Consider the following 18,155-nt stretch of genomic DNA (forward strand, 5'->3'; position numbering starts at 1 on the left):
GGGGGGGGGGGGGGGGGGGGGGGGGGGGGGCAAAACAATGTCATGTGACATTTGGGATCCAACAAAAAAATTAAAAAAAAATGACAAAGAAACGTGGTTTTCATAATATGAAAATGAGAATGCAAGAGAAGCACAGTGGGCAGGTCTTCAAATGTCGCCATCCCACCCAAACAGAAATGTCTGGTACTTTTTCTGGGATCAACGTTGCCCATACAATTAACTATATAATAATCCCTTAATGGGAGGGAGGATTTGCAGAGAATTGATGGTGCCTCCAATCACCATCAACACTTGTAATCCACCACAATTTATATATTCACTGATTAAGCCGGTCAATCAACGCTAGATTGATTCTTAGTGATAAGATTTCGACTTCCGTGCAATAAGTTTAAAAATGTGACACGATTCATAATGAAATAGTTAATTGGTAATCTTCAATAACATAATTAGTTTATCAGTTAATTTTAACTTGTTTAACCACTATTAGTTGTTTGACTTGATTAAACAATAATATGAGTGTTTGAGTAATTAACTTTTTGTAACATCTTATTGCTCCAAAAAGCTAAAATTCAAAAAGTTTTTCGAAATAACTTTTTTTCGATCAACATTTTGAAAAAGTCATTTTGCATGTAATCAGCTATCAACTAACAACTAATTTACCAAACATTTCTCTATAATCAGCTAATGCTATCAACTAGTCAAACTCATTGACCTAATATATAAACAACTATTTACCAAACACCCCAATGTGTTTACTTAGAAATTTTATATATTAAGAGAAAAATAAAAAAATATGTTGAGTTATTTATATATTTGTAAAACAATACAAAGAGAGGGTATGATGAAAAATTGGAAGAAAAAAAATTAAAAAATAAAGCAAACGCAGCTTAATATCAAATGGTCGATAATAAGATATTAAAATGTATGGTATATGGTAAAAGTAATTAAAAAACAATTTTTTATTTGATAAATGGTAGGCAATAGGAGTGGAAAACTGTCCATTATTGTATCCTCTATTGCTGTTAGGTGCATGTAAGTAGATTATGATTGGTGGGAGATTGCGAATTTCAATGGTATCTCTTACCTCTTGGGCATGAATTAATATTAAAACAATATAATATCTTAGCTGCACATTAATCAATGAACTTGACCAAGTAAATCTTTAGGTACAAAAATTATACTCCGTATTACACTTACTTAATCATTTCTTTCAGAATTTCTTTACACAGAGTAAATCCTACTCTTAAAAAAGATATGTAATTTATAATTTATCACTAAATTACGCTCAAATTTCTTTTTTTTTTTTTTTTAATATTTTTGTGTGTGTATGCGTGTAGAATATATATATATATATAGAGAGAGAGAGACACACACACACAGTAGCACTAGAGGTGGAAAATTTACCCTTATCTAGATTCTGTCTCTGTTAACTGCAACTTCATAGACAAGAACGGATAGGATGGCTCCTACATAGACATCCTTGTAGGGACATAATTCTCGCAACTAGATGTAAAGGGACGCGCCGCATGTTTATTATTCACAAACCTTTCAACCTAAAACCTAAGCTTAGGTCATATTCTTAAATCCCTTTGCCAAAAGATTCTCACAAAATACCCAATAATAATAATAATAATGGATGCATAAAATCAACAGAATATGGACTTTTTTCTTATCCCTTATTCTAATAGCCTATATTCTTTTCGTATTGATACATTACAAGCACGTTTAGAAAAAAAAAAAAAAAGAAAAAAAAAATTAACGTAACAGACGAACCTTGAGATAGTTTTCTCGGATTTTAAGGATCTTAGCGGCCCCGAGGAGCATGGCGACATGAGCGTCGTGACCGCAAGCGTGCATCTTCCCTGCAACCCTACTCTTGTGCTCCCACTCTACAGCTTCCTAATATGGAACACTAACAGTGCATGAGCTGAGTGTCCAGAAATGGCTACAATTTCAATCTCTATTAAGTTTAAGGTTTAAGAAATTTCAATTCAAGTATTATTGCTACTTGCTAGTGCATGCATACACACCTTGTTCCCTTCTCAAGTCTTTTCTCTTTCCATGTGCCACATGACACCCGGGCCCACACATCACTATCTTGTGGGTCCCATGATTTTAATTCATTAAGTTATATATGTAGTTTTGTTTTTAATAAAATAGTTTATCCTAATTTGTCACTTTTAACTAACATTTTCTAGTTAATTAGGAGTTAACTAGCTCGTGAAGAATCTATTGTATTTGTTAACCTAACTTGTTTGAGTAAAAACATTTCATTCCTTAGACTATATGCATATTTTTCTAAAAATCAAAACCTCATTAAAAAAAAAGGGTTTCTAAATGTGCATGGCTGATCTGGATCGTACACAGTCCACCCACAGTATGGGAGTTACTACAAAATCAAATGAATTAAACCCTAAACTATGTTCCTATACGAAAACTTATATATAGATCAAAGTTATGTAAAAGCTAAAGGGTTAGATTATATATTGTTGAGATTTGTGGTAGGTGTATAGGTGAAGAAGTTTTAATGTAAAGGAAATACTTAATATTAGACTATCATTCACTCTTATCTTACATATTACATAAGTTTGAGTGGTAGGTAATGTTTACTTCAGACACAACATGTGTATATAGTGACGAGATCGTGTTGCATGTATATTCTGTCCATGCGCGGAATACTTACTTAACCTAAAACCATGCAGACAAATTTAAACCTAATATTTTATAGATTTGAAGCAACTATAGAACCTGGATGGGAAGAGCATCCATGTCTGCCCGGAGAGCGACGAAAGGTGGGCCGCCGGTGCCGACGGTGGCTCGGATTCCGGTGACGGCTAAAGGGAACTCGTATGGGACCCCCATCTTGTCCAGCTCATCCCGGATAAGCCGGCTAGTCTCGAACTCCTCGAAAGCCAGCTCAGGGTTCCGGTGGATCTTCCTCCTCACCGCCGTTATCCACTCCACGTTCTCCCTTTCTCCGGCGACCCTCAGGAGCTCGTCGGAGCATTTCCGGGTCCAAACCCCACAGCTCGACCCGGCCGGCAATGACCCGCTCAACTTCAGTGATAAAGACTGATTTTTTATGTTCTCGGCGGCGGCGGCGGCTTGCGGCTTGGTGAAGCCGGCGGGGGTCGATTTAAAATACGTGAAATCACGGTGGTCATCGGCGCCGGCGCCGGCGTTTGATGTGACGATCGGAAAATCAAGAAAGATGGAAAATATTAATAAAAAAAACTCTAATAACTTCATCCTTATCGGTTGAGGAATTGAAGACAGTGGAGTATGGAGAGAGAGAGGAATGAAGAAAAATGAAAGAGGGTATAGTATAGTATAGCTTTGCTAGTTGCTTATCTTCTATTTTTTAATTTTTAGTCTTTAAAAAGCACATCTTTCTATTTTGGTATATACGTAGTATATATTTGCTTAAATTTTTAATTTTTTCTTTAAACAGATAAAGTAGAATACTGTTGCATGAGAGCGACTTTACTATTATTAATTTTTCTTTCAAAAATTTACAAATTGCGTCTTAAATATATAATGTGACAAAATTAAGTAATAGAACTAAATATGACTATGTCATAATATGAAAGGACTAAAACTTGTGTACTATAAAATTTCCCATAGCTTAAACTTTTTAATTTCTATAGATTTTGCATTAAACATATTATAGTTGATTTTAAAAAGAATAAAATTTATTTTTGGTCTTCTGACTACTATATATATATACATGAATCGCATTTAGTTCTTAACTATTAATTTTTTTGTTTTAATTAGGTGCATGACTATGTAATTTGTGGTACATTTGGTCTTATCGTCTAATTTCTCTCCCAACTATTGCTCATTTCGGAAGAAGTGAATGCAGTGCTCCTTCCAGAATCAGGTAATAGTTGGCTGAAAAATTGTACGGCAAGATTAAATGTGATAAAAATTACATAATCATGCACCTTATTAGAAAATTTTAATAGTCAAGGATCAAATGTAATTTATATATTAAATATTCAACATTGCCATAGCATCTACTAAGGGTGAGTGCGGAGCATATTTGGGGTGAATTTGAATCCAACAATTTGCTAAAGGTGGATTTGAAAAATACTATCCGCATCCACATCCGCTAGTGGTGTAGATTCAATTCAATCCGATCCACTAATGGCGGATTGGATGCAGATGGTATGACAGATTTTAAGTTTAAAAATAAAATGAATAGGGAGCTAAGTTAAGTTTAAAAATAAAATGAATAGGTTAATTGGCTCTTGAGCTGAGGACAATAGGTTTGGAGCTTGTTGAAAAGGAGAGTTCTTGTTAACCACAACTAGGTTGTTTTGCTTAGTTCTTCATTCATTTTCAATTCTTCATTCATCTTCAACACAATATTGAACTTGTGATTATTGTGCCGTGAATAAGAATAAATCAGACTTGAAGAATGGAGAAGGCGGAAAGTCAAAACCAATAATTGAGAATAGGGACCTAAAGTCCTATGCTAAATGTACAAAAATTAAAAATTAAAATTGAATTATAATTTTAGATTTGAACTACACTTGTCGTAGTATAGTTGTGTGAGTGTGTGTGTATAGACTTGGGATACCATGAGAACACACTCCAAAAAGAAAATTAAGAATTAATTATTTTCAACTTAGAACATTATTTGTTTTTAGTAAATTTACCGGGAGAATCGTCACTTGTGAGAATTGAACTCGGGTTCTCCCAAAATTCCTTCCCACAAAGAGAGCTCACTTGCCACTTGAGCTATCCCATTGGGTTCAACTTAGAACATTATACAATGCACATTGTCACTACTTTTTTTGTACATACTTTCTCAACCTATTGAAGCACAAAGAGAGTCAATTAGCCTCAACTTAGAACACTATACAATGCACATTGTGACTACTTTTGTTGTACATACTTTCTCAACCTATTGAAGCACAAAGAGAGTCAATTAGCCTCCACTGAGGCTCGATCTCTCATGACTTTCCATATGTGAGAGTCACTATATGTCATCTGAGCACAAGGTGCTTAGCTGCACATTGTGACTACTAAATATGCATTCATGGATAACTTTTAAAAAATCAATGAAAGAACTAAATTTTAAATCTAAATTGCGTAAATGTTAAATTCTAAGCAGTAAAAGGTGAATCCCTAAACCAAATAAAACTAAAAACTCAGTCATAAATTATAAAATTCAAACACTAAGTGCAATACACTTTCGCATTTTTGCAAGTGTAATTTTTAATACTAAATGTGAATTCTTGAAAAATTCTGAGAAATGAAAATTATAGTGTTTTATATTGCATAGTAAAATTGATGATACCTTTTAGACAGAGTTAAGAGTAATTTCGATCTTTTAATTGGCCATTGTGTTGATAATAAAGTGGAGATTTTTGTCTTTAAATATGAAAGAAGTATATAGTGAAAAATTTATATACGGAGTTTAGTTAATTAAGTTCAAACACAATAACAAACTTTAATAAATTAGAATGTTAATAAAAAATAATAATAAAAATTTATTATGAATTAATAAGATGTCAAGTAGTTTGTAGCACAATGACACTTCTATGGCTCTGGATCTAATACATTAAAAAAATCAGAGGAATTAAAAACGCAGCACAAACCACATGCATTAAAAAAATCAGAGGAATTAAAAATGCTGCACAAAACACATGCTCCCGTATTTCTAAAAAAAAAAAAAAAAAAACACATGCTCCCGCATATGTTGTTTGCACATCTTATGTTGCACAGAACACGACAACTTTATTGAGTGGGTTTTTAGTCCGTACCGCCTACTGTTTCGGAAGCTCTAATTATCACATCATGGGTAACATTATGTGATAAAGTTTGTAAGAAAAAATATTCCGTATCATTTTTTTAAACAAATTACATTACATACCTGATTCTTTCTGTATTTGTACTTTTGTAGTAACTGGTATTCTTGCTATTGGCATGAAAGCGACCCAAAATCATTATTGTTATTTTGTTTTGAAAAAAAATTGAGAGATTTCGTCTGCAGAGAGAGAGAGAGAGAAAATAGAAAAAGAAAAAAAGAACAGAAGAGTTAACCGTTCATTGTGTAGCGGTTGGGAACTTGGGATAGATTAGGATGAAATTCGGGTTTGAAAAAAAAAAAAAACAAGATGAATTTTCAAAAAAAAAGAAAAAAAAAAAGATGATGAAATTAGTAGGGACAGATATGGAAATTTAAAATTGAGGAAGATATTCAATTCAACACGTGAGGATACTGTTACCTGAAAGTGGCAGGGGCTGATGCTCGGTGGTGGTGGGCTTAGAGTAGTGTGAGGACGAGAGATATTATAGGTCACGTGGTCAAATTTGGACAGTGTTTAGCGGGGCCCACCAACATAAAAATGTGGGGTCCACAAATATTCAGAATTCGAACTTGAGTTGAGGTCTCCCACGTGCGTTACTTCCAAATATTAGCCGACTCTTCAGTACAGGTGAGGGCTTATCATTTCATTTCATTTCTATGTTGATTCAGAATTATTATTATTATTATTAGTATAGGCAAAAACTTGTATAAAACCGTCTCACGAATCTCAATCTATAAAATAGGTCAAATTTTGAATAAAAAAAATCAATAAAACAGTCTCACACAGGTGTAAACATAATCATTCATTTTGAGTTTCGATCCGAGTAATCTAAAGTCAATTTACTATCAAACAACTCTAAATTTAAGCTATTCAAATTACAAGTCGATAAATAGAACTCGTGTACTCACTCAGTATATAATTGAAGAAGAAAAAAAGACATAAAAATATAATGTTAGCTAGCTCTTGCTACAAAGTTAAACATCAAAATTGCCAGCTACTATGGCTCAAAGTAGACAACAACATGAATGGAATTGATGCTTCTGTCATGAATTACAGAGAGAGATGGAAGCGAGTTGCGTCATCTATAGCATCTTCCACTTGCGCTCGAGAGCATTAGTTATCATTGATATACAGTACGCGGCGCTCAGTGGATAATCAGAAACTGCAGGCAGAGATATCGTTAGACAATCAGTTAGATGGTTCGAGAAAAGATGTTCGGGTTTGGAGCTACATTTCTAAACACCACTCAAACCCCCTAGCACAAACACTATGTTCTTGGTGAATTATTGTTATTTCCCGGTAGCTTTTGCTACATGGATGGCCGCCTCAACCTCGAGTAGTCGAGTGATGCATTAAGATCACAACATTCAACGTCCAACTTCATTTTGTTGGCATCTACTAGGTTAGGTTGAATAAGGTGAAATTTCTACGCATAAACTTGAACCCAAATTAGGAGAAGAAAGAGACTGACTATTGAACTACGGAGTATTTCTTTATTATTGATTTGATTTCCCGACATTCTAGAACGATATAAAACTAATGCAACTATTTAGGTTATATATTTCGATTTTTAAATCACACTACAAAGATGACTGGGAAATTGGGAATCCTAGTTTTAGGAAAAAACCAAGGATAAGAACAAACATATATAAAGTATCAATTTTTTTTAAGGAAAAGATAGAGATGGGAGGAAGCAACTTACTTGATATATAATCTTCAACGTAATCTTTATCAATTTTCCCATGGGCCATTGCGCCAACCTGGACAATCACCAGGATAGTAAACTAGAGTTCTAAACAACAAATCAAATTTTTATGTACAAAGAATTAGATTTTTCCATACCACGAAAACAAGGTTCGTATCGCTATCAACATTAGCAACATAGTCATGAATGTCAACCAACTTCTCAGAACTGTGAGAAAAGCCTGTCCAATGTAAAGAGAGAAAAGGACACAAAGAGGGAAGGGAACAAATTAATTATTCGCCAGGCTTTCAATTGGATAAGAAAGCAACTGAAGGAGGAAGTCAGTGATTACCAATTTTTCGACAATCTATAGGAAGATACTGTGTAACAGGATTCTTTATGACACGTAATAACTTCTCTCTCTTACCAACAGCAGTAATATTCAGCTTCTGTAGCAATTGCACTGCAATCATTCGAATAACATTAGAGAATGGAGCAAATGGAATAAGCTATCTGAAAGGAAGTGGAAAGCATATGAAATTAAGGGGGAAAAATGATAGAAACAAAGAGTAATAAGAACTTACACATGATACCAGAAAATCGCTTAAATGTCCTAGGGATACGAACATGAGGTTTAACTTCAAAAAGAACACCTTTTTCTGTCCTCACATACAAAGCTTTCAATCTCCCAGCCTTATTTAAGCGGCTATCTAAAATCATAAGCATTGCCTAATAACATTAAAACAGAAAATTAATAGTGTCAATAAAATTCAAGTTAGAAGCATACTTTCCAGTAGCAAACATGGACACATTTTTGCTGATCCCATATGTTATAAACAATAAATGATTTTAACTCCATAATCCACAGTGTGTCAGTATGGCAAGCATTAATCAACTTGCTGGCAATGGTTCATCTATTTGATGTCGTAAAAAAATCATGTAAGCAACCTGGTTTCCATTATTCAATAATCTAAAATGGAGGTGATAGAGCACCTACATCCGTCACATTTCATTAAAATGAAAGGGGTTTCCATAGCAAGAGTTGTAACAAAAACACACAAGGAAAAAGGCTTGCATCCCCCAATCCTCCCAACCAAGCAACGACTACAGCAAAGCAATTACTCTATCCATTCTGATTTCTATTGCATTGAGCAAGCATGTCGAAAATCCACACATAAAACATTTATTCATTTAAGCAACAGGGCTTAACTGTAATACAATCCTCACAGGGGTTAAAAAAACCAATTCATTAAAATTCTTCTTTCAGACACCACAAAAATTTCCCCTTGCAGTTCCTCTTTCTAGAAGCCAAAGCCAAGTTCACATAAAATATAGATAAAACACTCATGGTGCCACTAAATTTCATTTAGTAACGACCCTGCAAAAGTTCCTAGTGCAGTGATTTAGCAGGCAACGTATGGCCTACAATACTAAATTCACTAATCTAGGGCAAGCAATACCAAAATTCACTAACCTGATGAGCAATATCAGGTCGATACTCAGCAGGGTTTCGGTTATTTCGCTTCAGAAAGTTGGCATGCTCATCCGAGTTGAGAAGTTGGTAAGTCTGCATCAATGAGAAAAGAAATGCCAAGTGAAACACATAAAGATATAATCCAAAGGAGTATAGTTCATCCTTTGCTCCACGGGGAAGGAAAAGAAAGGGGCATGAACAAGATGGGGAGTATTGACCTTGATTAGTAACATATTTTCACAGTTAGTACTTCCAAGAAAAAAAATTTCAGGTCCCAATCAGTTCAAGAGACAATTATCAAATCATAATTAAGTTGTGCCCACAAAGATGAACAACTCAAAAATAGCACTAAAGTTTCAAACCTCAGACAAACCTTTCCAATTTTGGCAATCTCCAGTGATGCCCTCTCTAGAATAAAAATGATCCCAGGCTTTTTGCTCTGTTCAGCTGAAACAACTGGAATACCGGCTAGTAAATCCACCACCTTCTCAGCTTCCTCTTCGTCTGCTACAGTATCTTCAGTCTTGGCCTTTTTACTGGTCTCGGCTGTTTCCTCTTCTGAAGATTGTTCTATTTCTTCTTCCCTATCATACTTCTCCGCCTTCTTTTTCCTCTTCTGCCCTTTCAACTTGTAAGCCCGGACCATTTTCAGCTGCTAAGCGTGACCTGAAGACACCATAGGTTCCATACAGAGCAAAAGATGAAACCATCAATACAATTCATAGTTCATCACAAACCTTAACAGCCCAGGAGGCCAGGATTTTTTTAAAAAGAGAGGGTTTAACTTCATCCCTTATTGTTTGACAGAAAAAGTTCATAACTTGAACCGATTTCATTCAAATTTCAGTTACAAAACAACCAAATACAAATTCCGGTATGCACCCAAAAAAAAAAAAAAAAACATAATTTCTTGGGAAAGAGAGGTACCAAGTTAGGACAGAGAAACAAACCCTAGCAAAGAGAGAAGCTGAACGATGAAAAAAACAGGGCGCGGCTCGGCTGGAAATAGCGAATTATGCAAACCAAAAAACGGTATTTCACTCTACAGAAGTACAGAACTACGTGCGGCGCTGTGATTGTCTTCTTTCCGAGAGGGAAAGGGGTTTTGTGGGCTCATAAAATGGGCCATAGGCCCACTTTTCTGTATTGTGGCAAAAGGTTTCGAAGATCCAAAGTTGGTTGGGCCCATTAATGGTCTGCAATTGGACTATAATTGGGCTGAGAACATTTTCTTGAATTTTGGGTTTGAAAATTAGGGTCATTTTTAACCATCATAACAGTCGATCGTAGTAAATGCTACAACTAATCAAAAAATTGATTCTTGAGTCGGTTATGTCAGTTACCAAAAATCCGAAAGAATAACAAATAATTTGACAAAAATCTTTTGAATTGAAACTTACAATGATGATTGCAACGTATTCCAGTACCCACTACCCAGAATTAGAAACAATGTAGAGCTGTTGAAAATTTAAAACTTACAATGATGATAGTTTTAAGATCAATTATGTTTTAACAATGTTAAAGATAAAGAACATGGAGCAAAAATAGTAGCAGCAGTCTAACAGAAACAGAAATAGTAGTAAAGTAACCGAAAAAACAAAACGAAAGACAAATAAATAAACTAATTAATGTAGAGAGGCAGAGACTTCATTGTTCAAGACAAATAATTAAACTAACCAAATATGTAAAAATTTACGGTCGCCGCTGAGTCGCAGATGGAGTGAGAGACGGAGAGTGGAGAAGGCCAAAAGTCGGAGACGGAGAAACTGCGAAACGGAGAAGGGTAGGGCCGTAGGGCTATTGTATATTGAGTTTTGTTGGGCTAAATATTACGGATTATTATTATTATTATTATTATTTGGGCTCACAATGGAAATCCAAAGCAAGTACCTAATGGTGTAGATTGTGTAATTAAACTTGTCCTTGTGTAATAACTTTGCAAACTACAGAGGAAATGTGAACCACACTAGCAAGACGTTATATAATTGGTTCGACTGATGATAAGGTGTTAACAATAATTGAACTCATGATATTCCGGTACAAGAATAATATTCCCTTTTTAAATTTTATATACCAAGATAAAAGAAAATATGTTTTCCTACTCTCAAATTCTACTATGAATTTTTGCTCTTATTCTCAAAATTTCGATTTTGATATTTTTCTGATAATTCACAAGATAATGATAACTTATCATTTATTATCATATCATGGAGTAGAAGTTCATGTAATAGAACTTTAAGAAAAAAATACATTTATATATAGTTCATATAATGGTCCCTCAAATTCTTAAAAAAATTAATTTAATTTGTACCACACATAAAGCATAATCATTAATTGTGGTTGCCTTGTGCAAATCTTCTTGGAACCTAAGACCAAAAATAATAAAATAATAAAGGCTCGTGCAAAACCGTGTAGTCCACACGCAGCAGACATGCCCCCCATAGCCTGAGTGTGTGCGAATCTAATAGGATGCCCAATATTCTACATTATCTATTTTGGGGTTTTAATAATAATCAAAATAAATTATTATTAATATTTATTATATTTTAGGTTGGATTGCATTTCCTTCATCAGTTAATTATTCCGTTCCCATTACAGTGGGGTTTGGTAGCTTAATGTTTCTTTTATCTTTACTTAATATAATATTAATGGTGGAGGATTGTTAGTTGTCTATTTTTCTTTGTCCAATTGACTCACTTTTTATATTTTTTATTTTTAATTTTGTTTTTATTTTTGGATTTTTGGCAAGGGGGTCAGAAGTATATTCCTGGATAGTACAACGTAGTACGTGTAGTTCGTGGCATTTTATGATTTAAGTATGGAGTAATAATAGTTTAGTGGGCACAAGCTCTCCTTTGGCAACCACTGCTATACCCGTGGCCTAACCATCACTTTGTAAGTGCATCACAGGCATATACTCCGTATATGATAATACTTAAACTACTTTGGAAATGTAAGATTTCTTTTCCGTTAAGATTTAGAAACTATAATATGTATATAAGTATAGAGGTTTTCAAAGAGTACGTACGTATTGAGTATTGTTATTCGGTACAACTTGTTATAGCTATGTGTTCGTATTATATATAATAAAATTAAAGACGAATTAACATACACTTTAAAATTTTCAAAGAGACAGAGAATAAAAAGAAAGGTTTAATTTTATCATTGTCTCCATTTAAACACTTGTTTAAATTAAGAAAAAAGAAAATTAAACTTATTATTTTACTCAAAAGATGAGTAATAAAGAAGATTAATTGCTCTCGGCACACTGCGGTCTGATGTGGGGTTCATGCTAGCAGCACTCAATTATTTAGTATCTTTACCGACCATATTAATTACATAATGAGAAGCTAGGATAGTATTCGGTGGAGTCTGGTTTACCACTAACGATTTGTTAATTCAGGGTAGTTAAAATTAATCCCATAAAACACATTATTTTATCCCAACATCACCTAACGTAATTGCAGTCGTCACTACCCATTAATCTACGAAACAAGCAAACATCTATGCTCTAAACAATGTTTTTGCTGATGTTGATGAGGTCAGGTGTGATGAGAGCGTTTAATCCGGTATAAATACATGCCGCAGTCGTCTCTGAGTTTATTCTCAGATCAGGAAAAGATCAAGATCGAGTTGAAGAAGACGAAGAAGAATTGAAGAAGAAAAATGGTTGCCCTTTTTTCTCCGCTGTTGTTTCCCAACATGGGGTGGTCTATCGACGATTACATTAGCCACGAACAGTTCGGCACTGATCTGTACAGCAACGCCGCCGCTGACACTTCACCCCACGCGCCGCCGCCGCAGCAGCATTTTCTCTCTGTCTCTCTCCCCTCTTCTCCGCTGCCGCCGGCGATGGAGCGCTGCGACTCCCTGAAATTCGACGGCGGGTCGACGGACATTGGTAGCGGTGGAGGAGGTGGCGGCGAGGCCGCCGCCGGCATGGTGAAGAAGCTCAGCCATAATGCCAGCGAACGCGACCGGAGAAAGAAAATGAACGGATTGTTCTCCTCTCTCCGTTCTCTGCTCCCACCTTCTGATCAAAAGGTATGCATTTAAGCTAGACATAGGACGTCAAAATCTGGTATACTGACGTCCAGTTGCATTCTCAAATGAGAAATTATAAGTTCCAACTTTAATAGAAGTTGTATTTTAATAGATTGAGAAAGTAATTATAAACAAATATTGTTTACATACTGCATTTAGTATATAAATGGACACATATTAGACCCACTTTAATAATTGTATTTGATTTTAACTAAAAGTTTAAACTGATTACTGTGCAGGCGAGGATGAGCATACCGACTACAGTGTCGCGAGTTGTAAAATACATCCCGGAATTACAGAAAGAGGTGGAGAGGTTGCAGAAGAAGAAGCAAGAACTGACATCAAGAGTTAATTCATGGCAAAAAATTTCTGCATCGCCGCCTGAATTCAACAAGAGAAGAAGAGTGGTGGGAGGTCATCCTCATCATCGTCAGAGCTATTTATCAGCAACTCAAGTAGGTGAAAGAGATATAGTGATTCAGATCTGCAGCAAGAAAGGAACCAAGAATGTATTTGCAGATGCCCTTTCATGTTTAGAGCAAGAAGGCCTGGTTCTTCTGGACTCATCCACTTTTCAAACTTCTGAAGATAGAGTTAATTTCTACACACTGCATCTTCAGGTATATATACTTCACTATTCAAATTTAGATTCGGGACAACCCTAAATTGGTCAGAATGTTAACTTGGTAATTACAGGTTATAAGTTTGACAGAAAAACGATTTATTGGCCTTTTCAATTTGAGTTAATCAGCTATAGACAAGCAACCTAGGCTGATTTACCTTATTTTGATTCTTTATTAGTTAGGGTTACAAGGCGGAGGTTTTTATCATGTACACACCCTTAATAGTGGTTGCGGGTTTACCTTCCTCATCACTAAAACAAAAAGAAAAGAAAAATTCATTGGACTCATTCACTTTTTCAATCACGGTTGATGGTAGTTGGTTGGAACTCTCCCACCTATTAAAATTGATCAATATTTCTTACAAACTTTGACGGGCGATTAAAAAAATGTGATCATCAGTAACCAAGATTTCTTAACATTATTATTAATTTACATCAATATTTATCTGATTTCTTTGTTGTTTATGGTTGTTGTCTACAGGTGCAAGGAATTGAAGTGATGGAGGTTGATAAGTTGAAGGAAAAGCTTCTGTCATATTTCAATGAGGAGCAACAACTTCTACCATGATACAAATTAATGTTAATTGAGTGTTGTTATAGTGTAATTAAACAATAGTCTTATCCAAACTTGTGTTCTGTAATCAACTTTAATTATTTTTAGTCTAACTAATTTGTTTTTGATCAAGAAAGAGGGGGAAACCCAAAGAAAAACTACAGAACATCAACACAATCCCTCGAGAGGGACTTTCCGCTGAAATCTAACACCAATATGATCCTCCTGAATCAATTCTCGCAACCCATGCGGTGCTTCACTCAGCATAATGAGCCCAGGCCAATCGGAGTCAACAGAGCTTGCTTGGTTAAGGCGTCAGCAAGCTTATTTTGCTCACGATAAATATGCGAAAAAGTAACAGTTTCAAAACCGGCCATCTCAGCCCTACACGTATTGATAATAATTAATCTACTTTATATAGAATCCAAATATTTTGGGGACATGAGAATAAAAAATGAATCAAACTCCTAAGACTAATACCCAACCACTGTCCATATATAGATAGTGGTATATATAATCCAAATTATAAATATTCTAAATTTGGATTATCTACAAATAAATAAATAAATAAATTTATATATATATATATATATATATATATATATATATATATATATACATACTTGTAACATTTTTTTAAAAGACATCCAGGCAAAGAACTCCATGTTGAAATATGTGGTAAGATCTTAGTCATAAATTAATCTTGATCAAATTGACAAAAAAGACGTGTGTTATTTATTTATTTATTTATATTCTAATAAGGGGCTTTTTTTTTTTTTTTAAACAATCTTTTTCTTAATATCTGTAAACGTTTTTGTTAACTGTCTCCTACTCTTTGCATGAGATCGGATCAAAGTTCTTTTCTTCTTTCTCTGTATATAAATTTTAGGTGCACAAATTTGCAGCATGAGGTACATGACTTTGTACTGTAAGGTGCACATCTTTAATTGTAAGGTGCAAAACTGTATAACTTAAAGTGCATAAATTTGCACCTTTGGATGCATAAAATTAAAAATTAATGATTATAAGTTTGCGCTTTGAGCACACCTTTACACTGTAAGGTGCATAAATTTATAAAACTTTGAAACTGCACATACGAAACTCCAGGTGCATAAGTTTGCTCCTTAAGGTAGTGCAATAAATTTACAAATCTTTGAAATTAGTACACACATAGTTGATTCCTTTATGCTTGAGCTCTTAAGCTTATTTTTGAGTTCTGTTTTGTTTTTTACTTTTATACCTATCGATGTGTGAATTCAATCATAATCAACCGTGAATAAAAAATTACAATCAACGGCTGAAATCAAGTGATCAACGGCTAGAATTGATACGCACGTTTCACTTAGAGAAGTTTCTCATATGATCTCTTGTTATGTGTCTGTGTGTGTATGTGTGTGTAGAGAAAGACCACGGATCAAATGAAAATAGATATTTCAATAGATAGTTCAATATGATGAATTATTATTAGTTCAATAGATAGTTATCTTGCATAATCATTAGATTAATGAGACCAAGTTAACTTTATTTTTTGTTAACAAAAAACTCGCAATTACTAACCAAGTTAACTTATCTCTAGTGTGATAGTAGCAGCGAAACCATTGCTAACAGACTTTGATTATTGTGTTTGGACTGCGGTGTTAGGCCTTATAATATTGATTGAATTGGTCTGAGTGGATTGGGCCAATTACAAATATTTCACCATAGGCTTATTTTACAATTTTCTTTTTTTGAATAGTTTTAAGACAACACTGCCTTTAATTACCTTCAGGCAATTTGTAAGATTTTAGCTTTCCAATTTATCTATTTTGGAGGTTTGAAAGTGGAGGGAATATTTGTGCATGGGAGCTTCAAATTTAAAGCAGACACATATGCATTATAATTTATAAGAGAAACAAAATTTAATTTTCAATACATGCATGTGGATTATACTAGTTTGAATTGTTTATAATTTGGAATATTTCCAGTTGAGTTTATAGATATATAGGTACAAACACATTTGTTTTCAGTAGAAAACTAGGAACCAATCTTAGGCGTTCATTTAAAAAATCTAACGAATATGATGTAATTTGAGAAAAAAACGTGGTTGTGTTATGTTAAATTTTTTTTTTTCTAACTTCAAAAATGTAATTTATTTTTAACAGCATAGAGTACAAATTTTAACACTATAAAGTGCATTTCTAGATAAACACTAAAACCTAAACCAATAAAAAAGTAAATACATAAACCAAACCTGTAAATACTAAACTATAAGCACTAAAATGTGAACCAAACTAACAAACTAAAAGGTGAACTCTAATTGCATTTTTGAATTGGCCAAAAGGCACGGTATAGTGTTGAAAAGTGCACTTTTAAGCTTGGAAAAAGTTACAAAAATGTCAGTGTATCCTTTTTTTGGGTTCTTTCATTGCTCTAGAACCATTAAATATGGCTAGGACTATATGAGAACTATTAGTGTTGTGAGAGCATGTTGATTAATTTCATCTATCTAATTAAGATGATAAGAGTTAAAAAAAAAATTAAGAGAAAAATGAGATGACCTTTATGTAATTATGATGATGCATTTGAAAATGTTATGTTTGACAATGTATTCGTAGATAACTGATAGTGTACTTAAGTTTATAATAATATACACACATGTGTGCATTATTAATTTTCTATAAATGCACTATCAAACGTTTTCAAATATATCATTGTATTTATATAAACTTACCACTTTTTTCTCTCTAATTTTTGATAATTTTAGTTGGACATGCGAATTTATTCTTTATACACTGTCACAGGATTACTAGTTATTATTTGAGTATTTGAAACTAAAAAAACAAATGGCCTATTAGCTCAGTTGGTTAGAGCGTCGTGCTAATAACGCGAAGGTCGCAGGTTCGAGACCTGCATGGGCCAAGATTTTACTTCTTCCCTCTTTTTACAACGGCGCTCCCAGTAAGCTCCAGGTAGTGAACCTTACAACTTAATTCAATGAAAGCTGAATTATCAAACTAAATTAATCAATAAACGAAACTTTTAAACATCTCAAATCATTAATTCAATCAATTGTTGAATTATTTTATTTTATTTTATTTGGATGGTTAACCAAAATAAAACTGAAAAATGAACACCCTAATTATTTTAGGTTTTAGTATATATATCATATCATAAAAATTTTCAAAAATAGTAAAATATATTACAATATGTCAATATGTCATCTAATGCAAATATATATGAATGCAATCGGTTTGAAAAAAAAAAACAATTCTTCTTTAAAAGTTCTCCGTATTTATACGGATTATTTTAACAAGATTTTTTACTTGTGGAGTAAAACTAAAGTTACAAGTTACAACAAGATGAATGGAATAAAATTAAAAGTAATAAAAAAAAAAAAAAGAATAGGTGCATCAACAAGTTAGTCACCTTCTCCGGTAGTGGAGAAGGCAACATGGATTGTCAAAATTTTGTGGGACGAATTGGACGGAACAGAACTTTAATTGACCTGCAATTATAGGTTACCAACAGGTTTGTGGGTTTCATTACTCTAAAATAATTTGTTTGTAGGTTTGATTGCAAATTTTGAAAGTTTAAAGGTCTAATTAACTTTTTGGGTAAAGTTTAGAAACTTATTTGACCATTTTTCCAAAGAATAATTACCAAACTAAATTAATCAATAATCGGAGCTTCTAAAAAAATCTCAAATCAATTCAATCAATTGTTGAAATAATTCTTTTGATTCAGATGGGTAATATAATCGAGATAAAACTGAAAAATGAACATTTGAGTTATTTTAGCTTTTAGTATAGAGGGTATTTTTTGCCCGTATGGACTTAGCTCACTAGTTCAGTATACAATATTTGGAAAAAGATCCTTGGCAGCACTCCGTATAAATACAGATTATTCTAAGTTTCTAACAAGATTTTTTTTCTTAATTTGTGGCATAAAATTAAAGTTACAATGAGATAAACAGAATAAAA

General features: G+C 33.7%; 3 protein-coding genes and 1 non-coding gene across 5 annotated transcripts in view; 2 read left to right on the forward strand and 2 right to left on the reverse strand.

Moving 5' to 3' along the window:
- The window catches only part of LOC116006914 (IAA-amino acid hydrolase ILR1-like 6), a 5,235-nt gene extending 1,900 nt beyond the window's left edge, over positions 1 to 3,335 (reverse strand). Inside the window, exons 1-2 of the mRNA XM_031247430.1 lie at positions 2,749 to 3,335; positions 1,774 to 1,899 (exon numbers count right to left, since the gene is read on the reverse strand). Of these exons, the coding sequence (XP_031103290.1) occupies positions 1,774 to 1,899; positions 2,749 to 3,249 (627 nt within the window). The 5' untranslated portion in view covers positions 3,250 to 3,335. The remainder of the gene's footprint in view (positions 1 to 1,773; positions 1,900 to 2,748) is intronic.
- Positions 3,336 to 6,602: 3,267 nt separating this feature from the next.
- Positions 6,603 to 10,036, reverse strand: LOC116006201 (ribosomal RNA small subunit methyltransferase NEP1). 2 transcript variants are annotated; one of them, XM_031246500.1, is made up of 8 exons: positions 9,928 to 10,036; positions 9,351 to 9,643; positions 8,978 to 9,070; positions 8,088 to 8,232; positions 7,856 to 7,966; positions 7,662 to 7,744; positions 7,522 to 7,579; positions 6,603 to 6,981 (listed from the first exon to the last, which is right to left on the reverse strand). In XM_031246500.1, exons 2-8 carry the CDS (start codon positions 9,621 to 9,623, stop codon positions 6,902 to 6,904), a joined length of 843 nt encoding a protein of 280 aa, XP_031102360.1. In that variant the 5' UTR covers positions 9,624 to 9,643; positions 9,928 to 10,036; the 3' UTR covers positions 6,603 to 6,901. The 2 variants fall into 2 exon arrangements, with proteins under 2 accessions (XP_031102360.1, XP_031102359.1); XM_031246499.1 differs by having other exon boundaries at positions 9,905 to 10,036.
- Positions 10,037 to 12,426: 2,390 nt separating this feature from the next.
- On the forward strand, positions 12,427 to 14,328 carry LOC116007280 (transcription factor bHLH100-like). The gene is made up of 3 exons (XM_031247916.1): positions 12,427 to 13,021; positions 13,261 to 13,641; positions 14,125 to 14,328. The coding sequence occupies exons 1-3, from the start codon at positions 12,644 to 12,646 to the stop codon at positions 14,209 to 14,211; spliced, it is 846 nt and encodes a 281-aa protein (XP_031103776.1). The 5' UTR covers positions 12,427 to 12,643; the 3' UTR covers positions 14,212 to 14,328.
- A 2,692-nt stretch (positions 14,329 to 17,020) lies between these two features.
- On the forward strand, positions 17,021 to 17,094 carry TRNAI-AAU. The gene has a single exon. It is a non-coding gene; the product is annotated as a tRNA-Ile (tRNA).
- Positions 17,095 to 18,155: the final 1,061 nt, after the last annotated feature.

This window comes from Ipomoea triloba, chromosome 15 (assembly GCF_003576645.1).
Source record: "Ipomoea triloba cultivar NCNSP0323 chromosome 15, ASM357664v1".
NCBI classification, from domain to species: domain Eukaryota; kingdom Viridiplantae; phylum Streptophyta; class Magnoliopsida; order Solanales; family Convolvulaceae; genus Ipomoea; species Ipomoea triloba.

Excerpts from the sequence above, each read along its gene's own strand:
- LOC116006201 (XM_031246500.1), bottom strand. The coding sequence starts at position 9,623 with ATGGTCCGGGCTTACAAGTTGAAAGGGCAGAAGAGGAAAAAGAAGGCG. Across the intron at positions 7,967-8,087 it reads GCGATTTTCTGGTATCATGT|TGCAATTGCTACAGAAGCTG; the intron begins GTAAGTTCTTAT and ends GAATGATTGCAG. Across the intron at positions 7,580-7,661 it reads ATACGAACCTTGTTTTCGTG|GTTGGCGCAATGGCCCATGG; the intron begins GTATGGAAAAAT and ends GTGATTGTCCAG.
- LOC116007280 (XM_031247916.1), top strand. The coding sequence starts at position 12,644 with ATGGTTGCCCTTTTTTCTCCGCTGTTGTTTCCCAACATGGGGTGGTCT. Across the intron at positions 13,022-13,260 it reads TCCCACCTTCTGATCAAAAG|GCGAGGATGAGCATACCGAC; the intron begins GTATGCATTTAA and ends ATTACTGTGCAG. Across the intron at positions 13,642-14,124 it reads TCTACACACTGCATCTTCAG|GTGCAAGGAATTGAAGTGAT; the intron begins GTATATATACTT and ends TGTTGTCTACAG.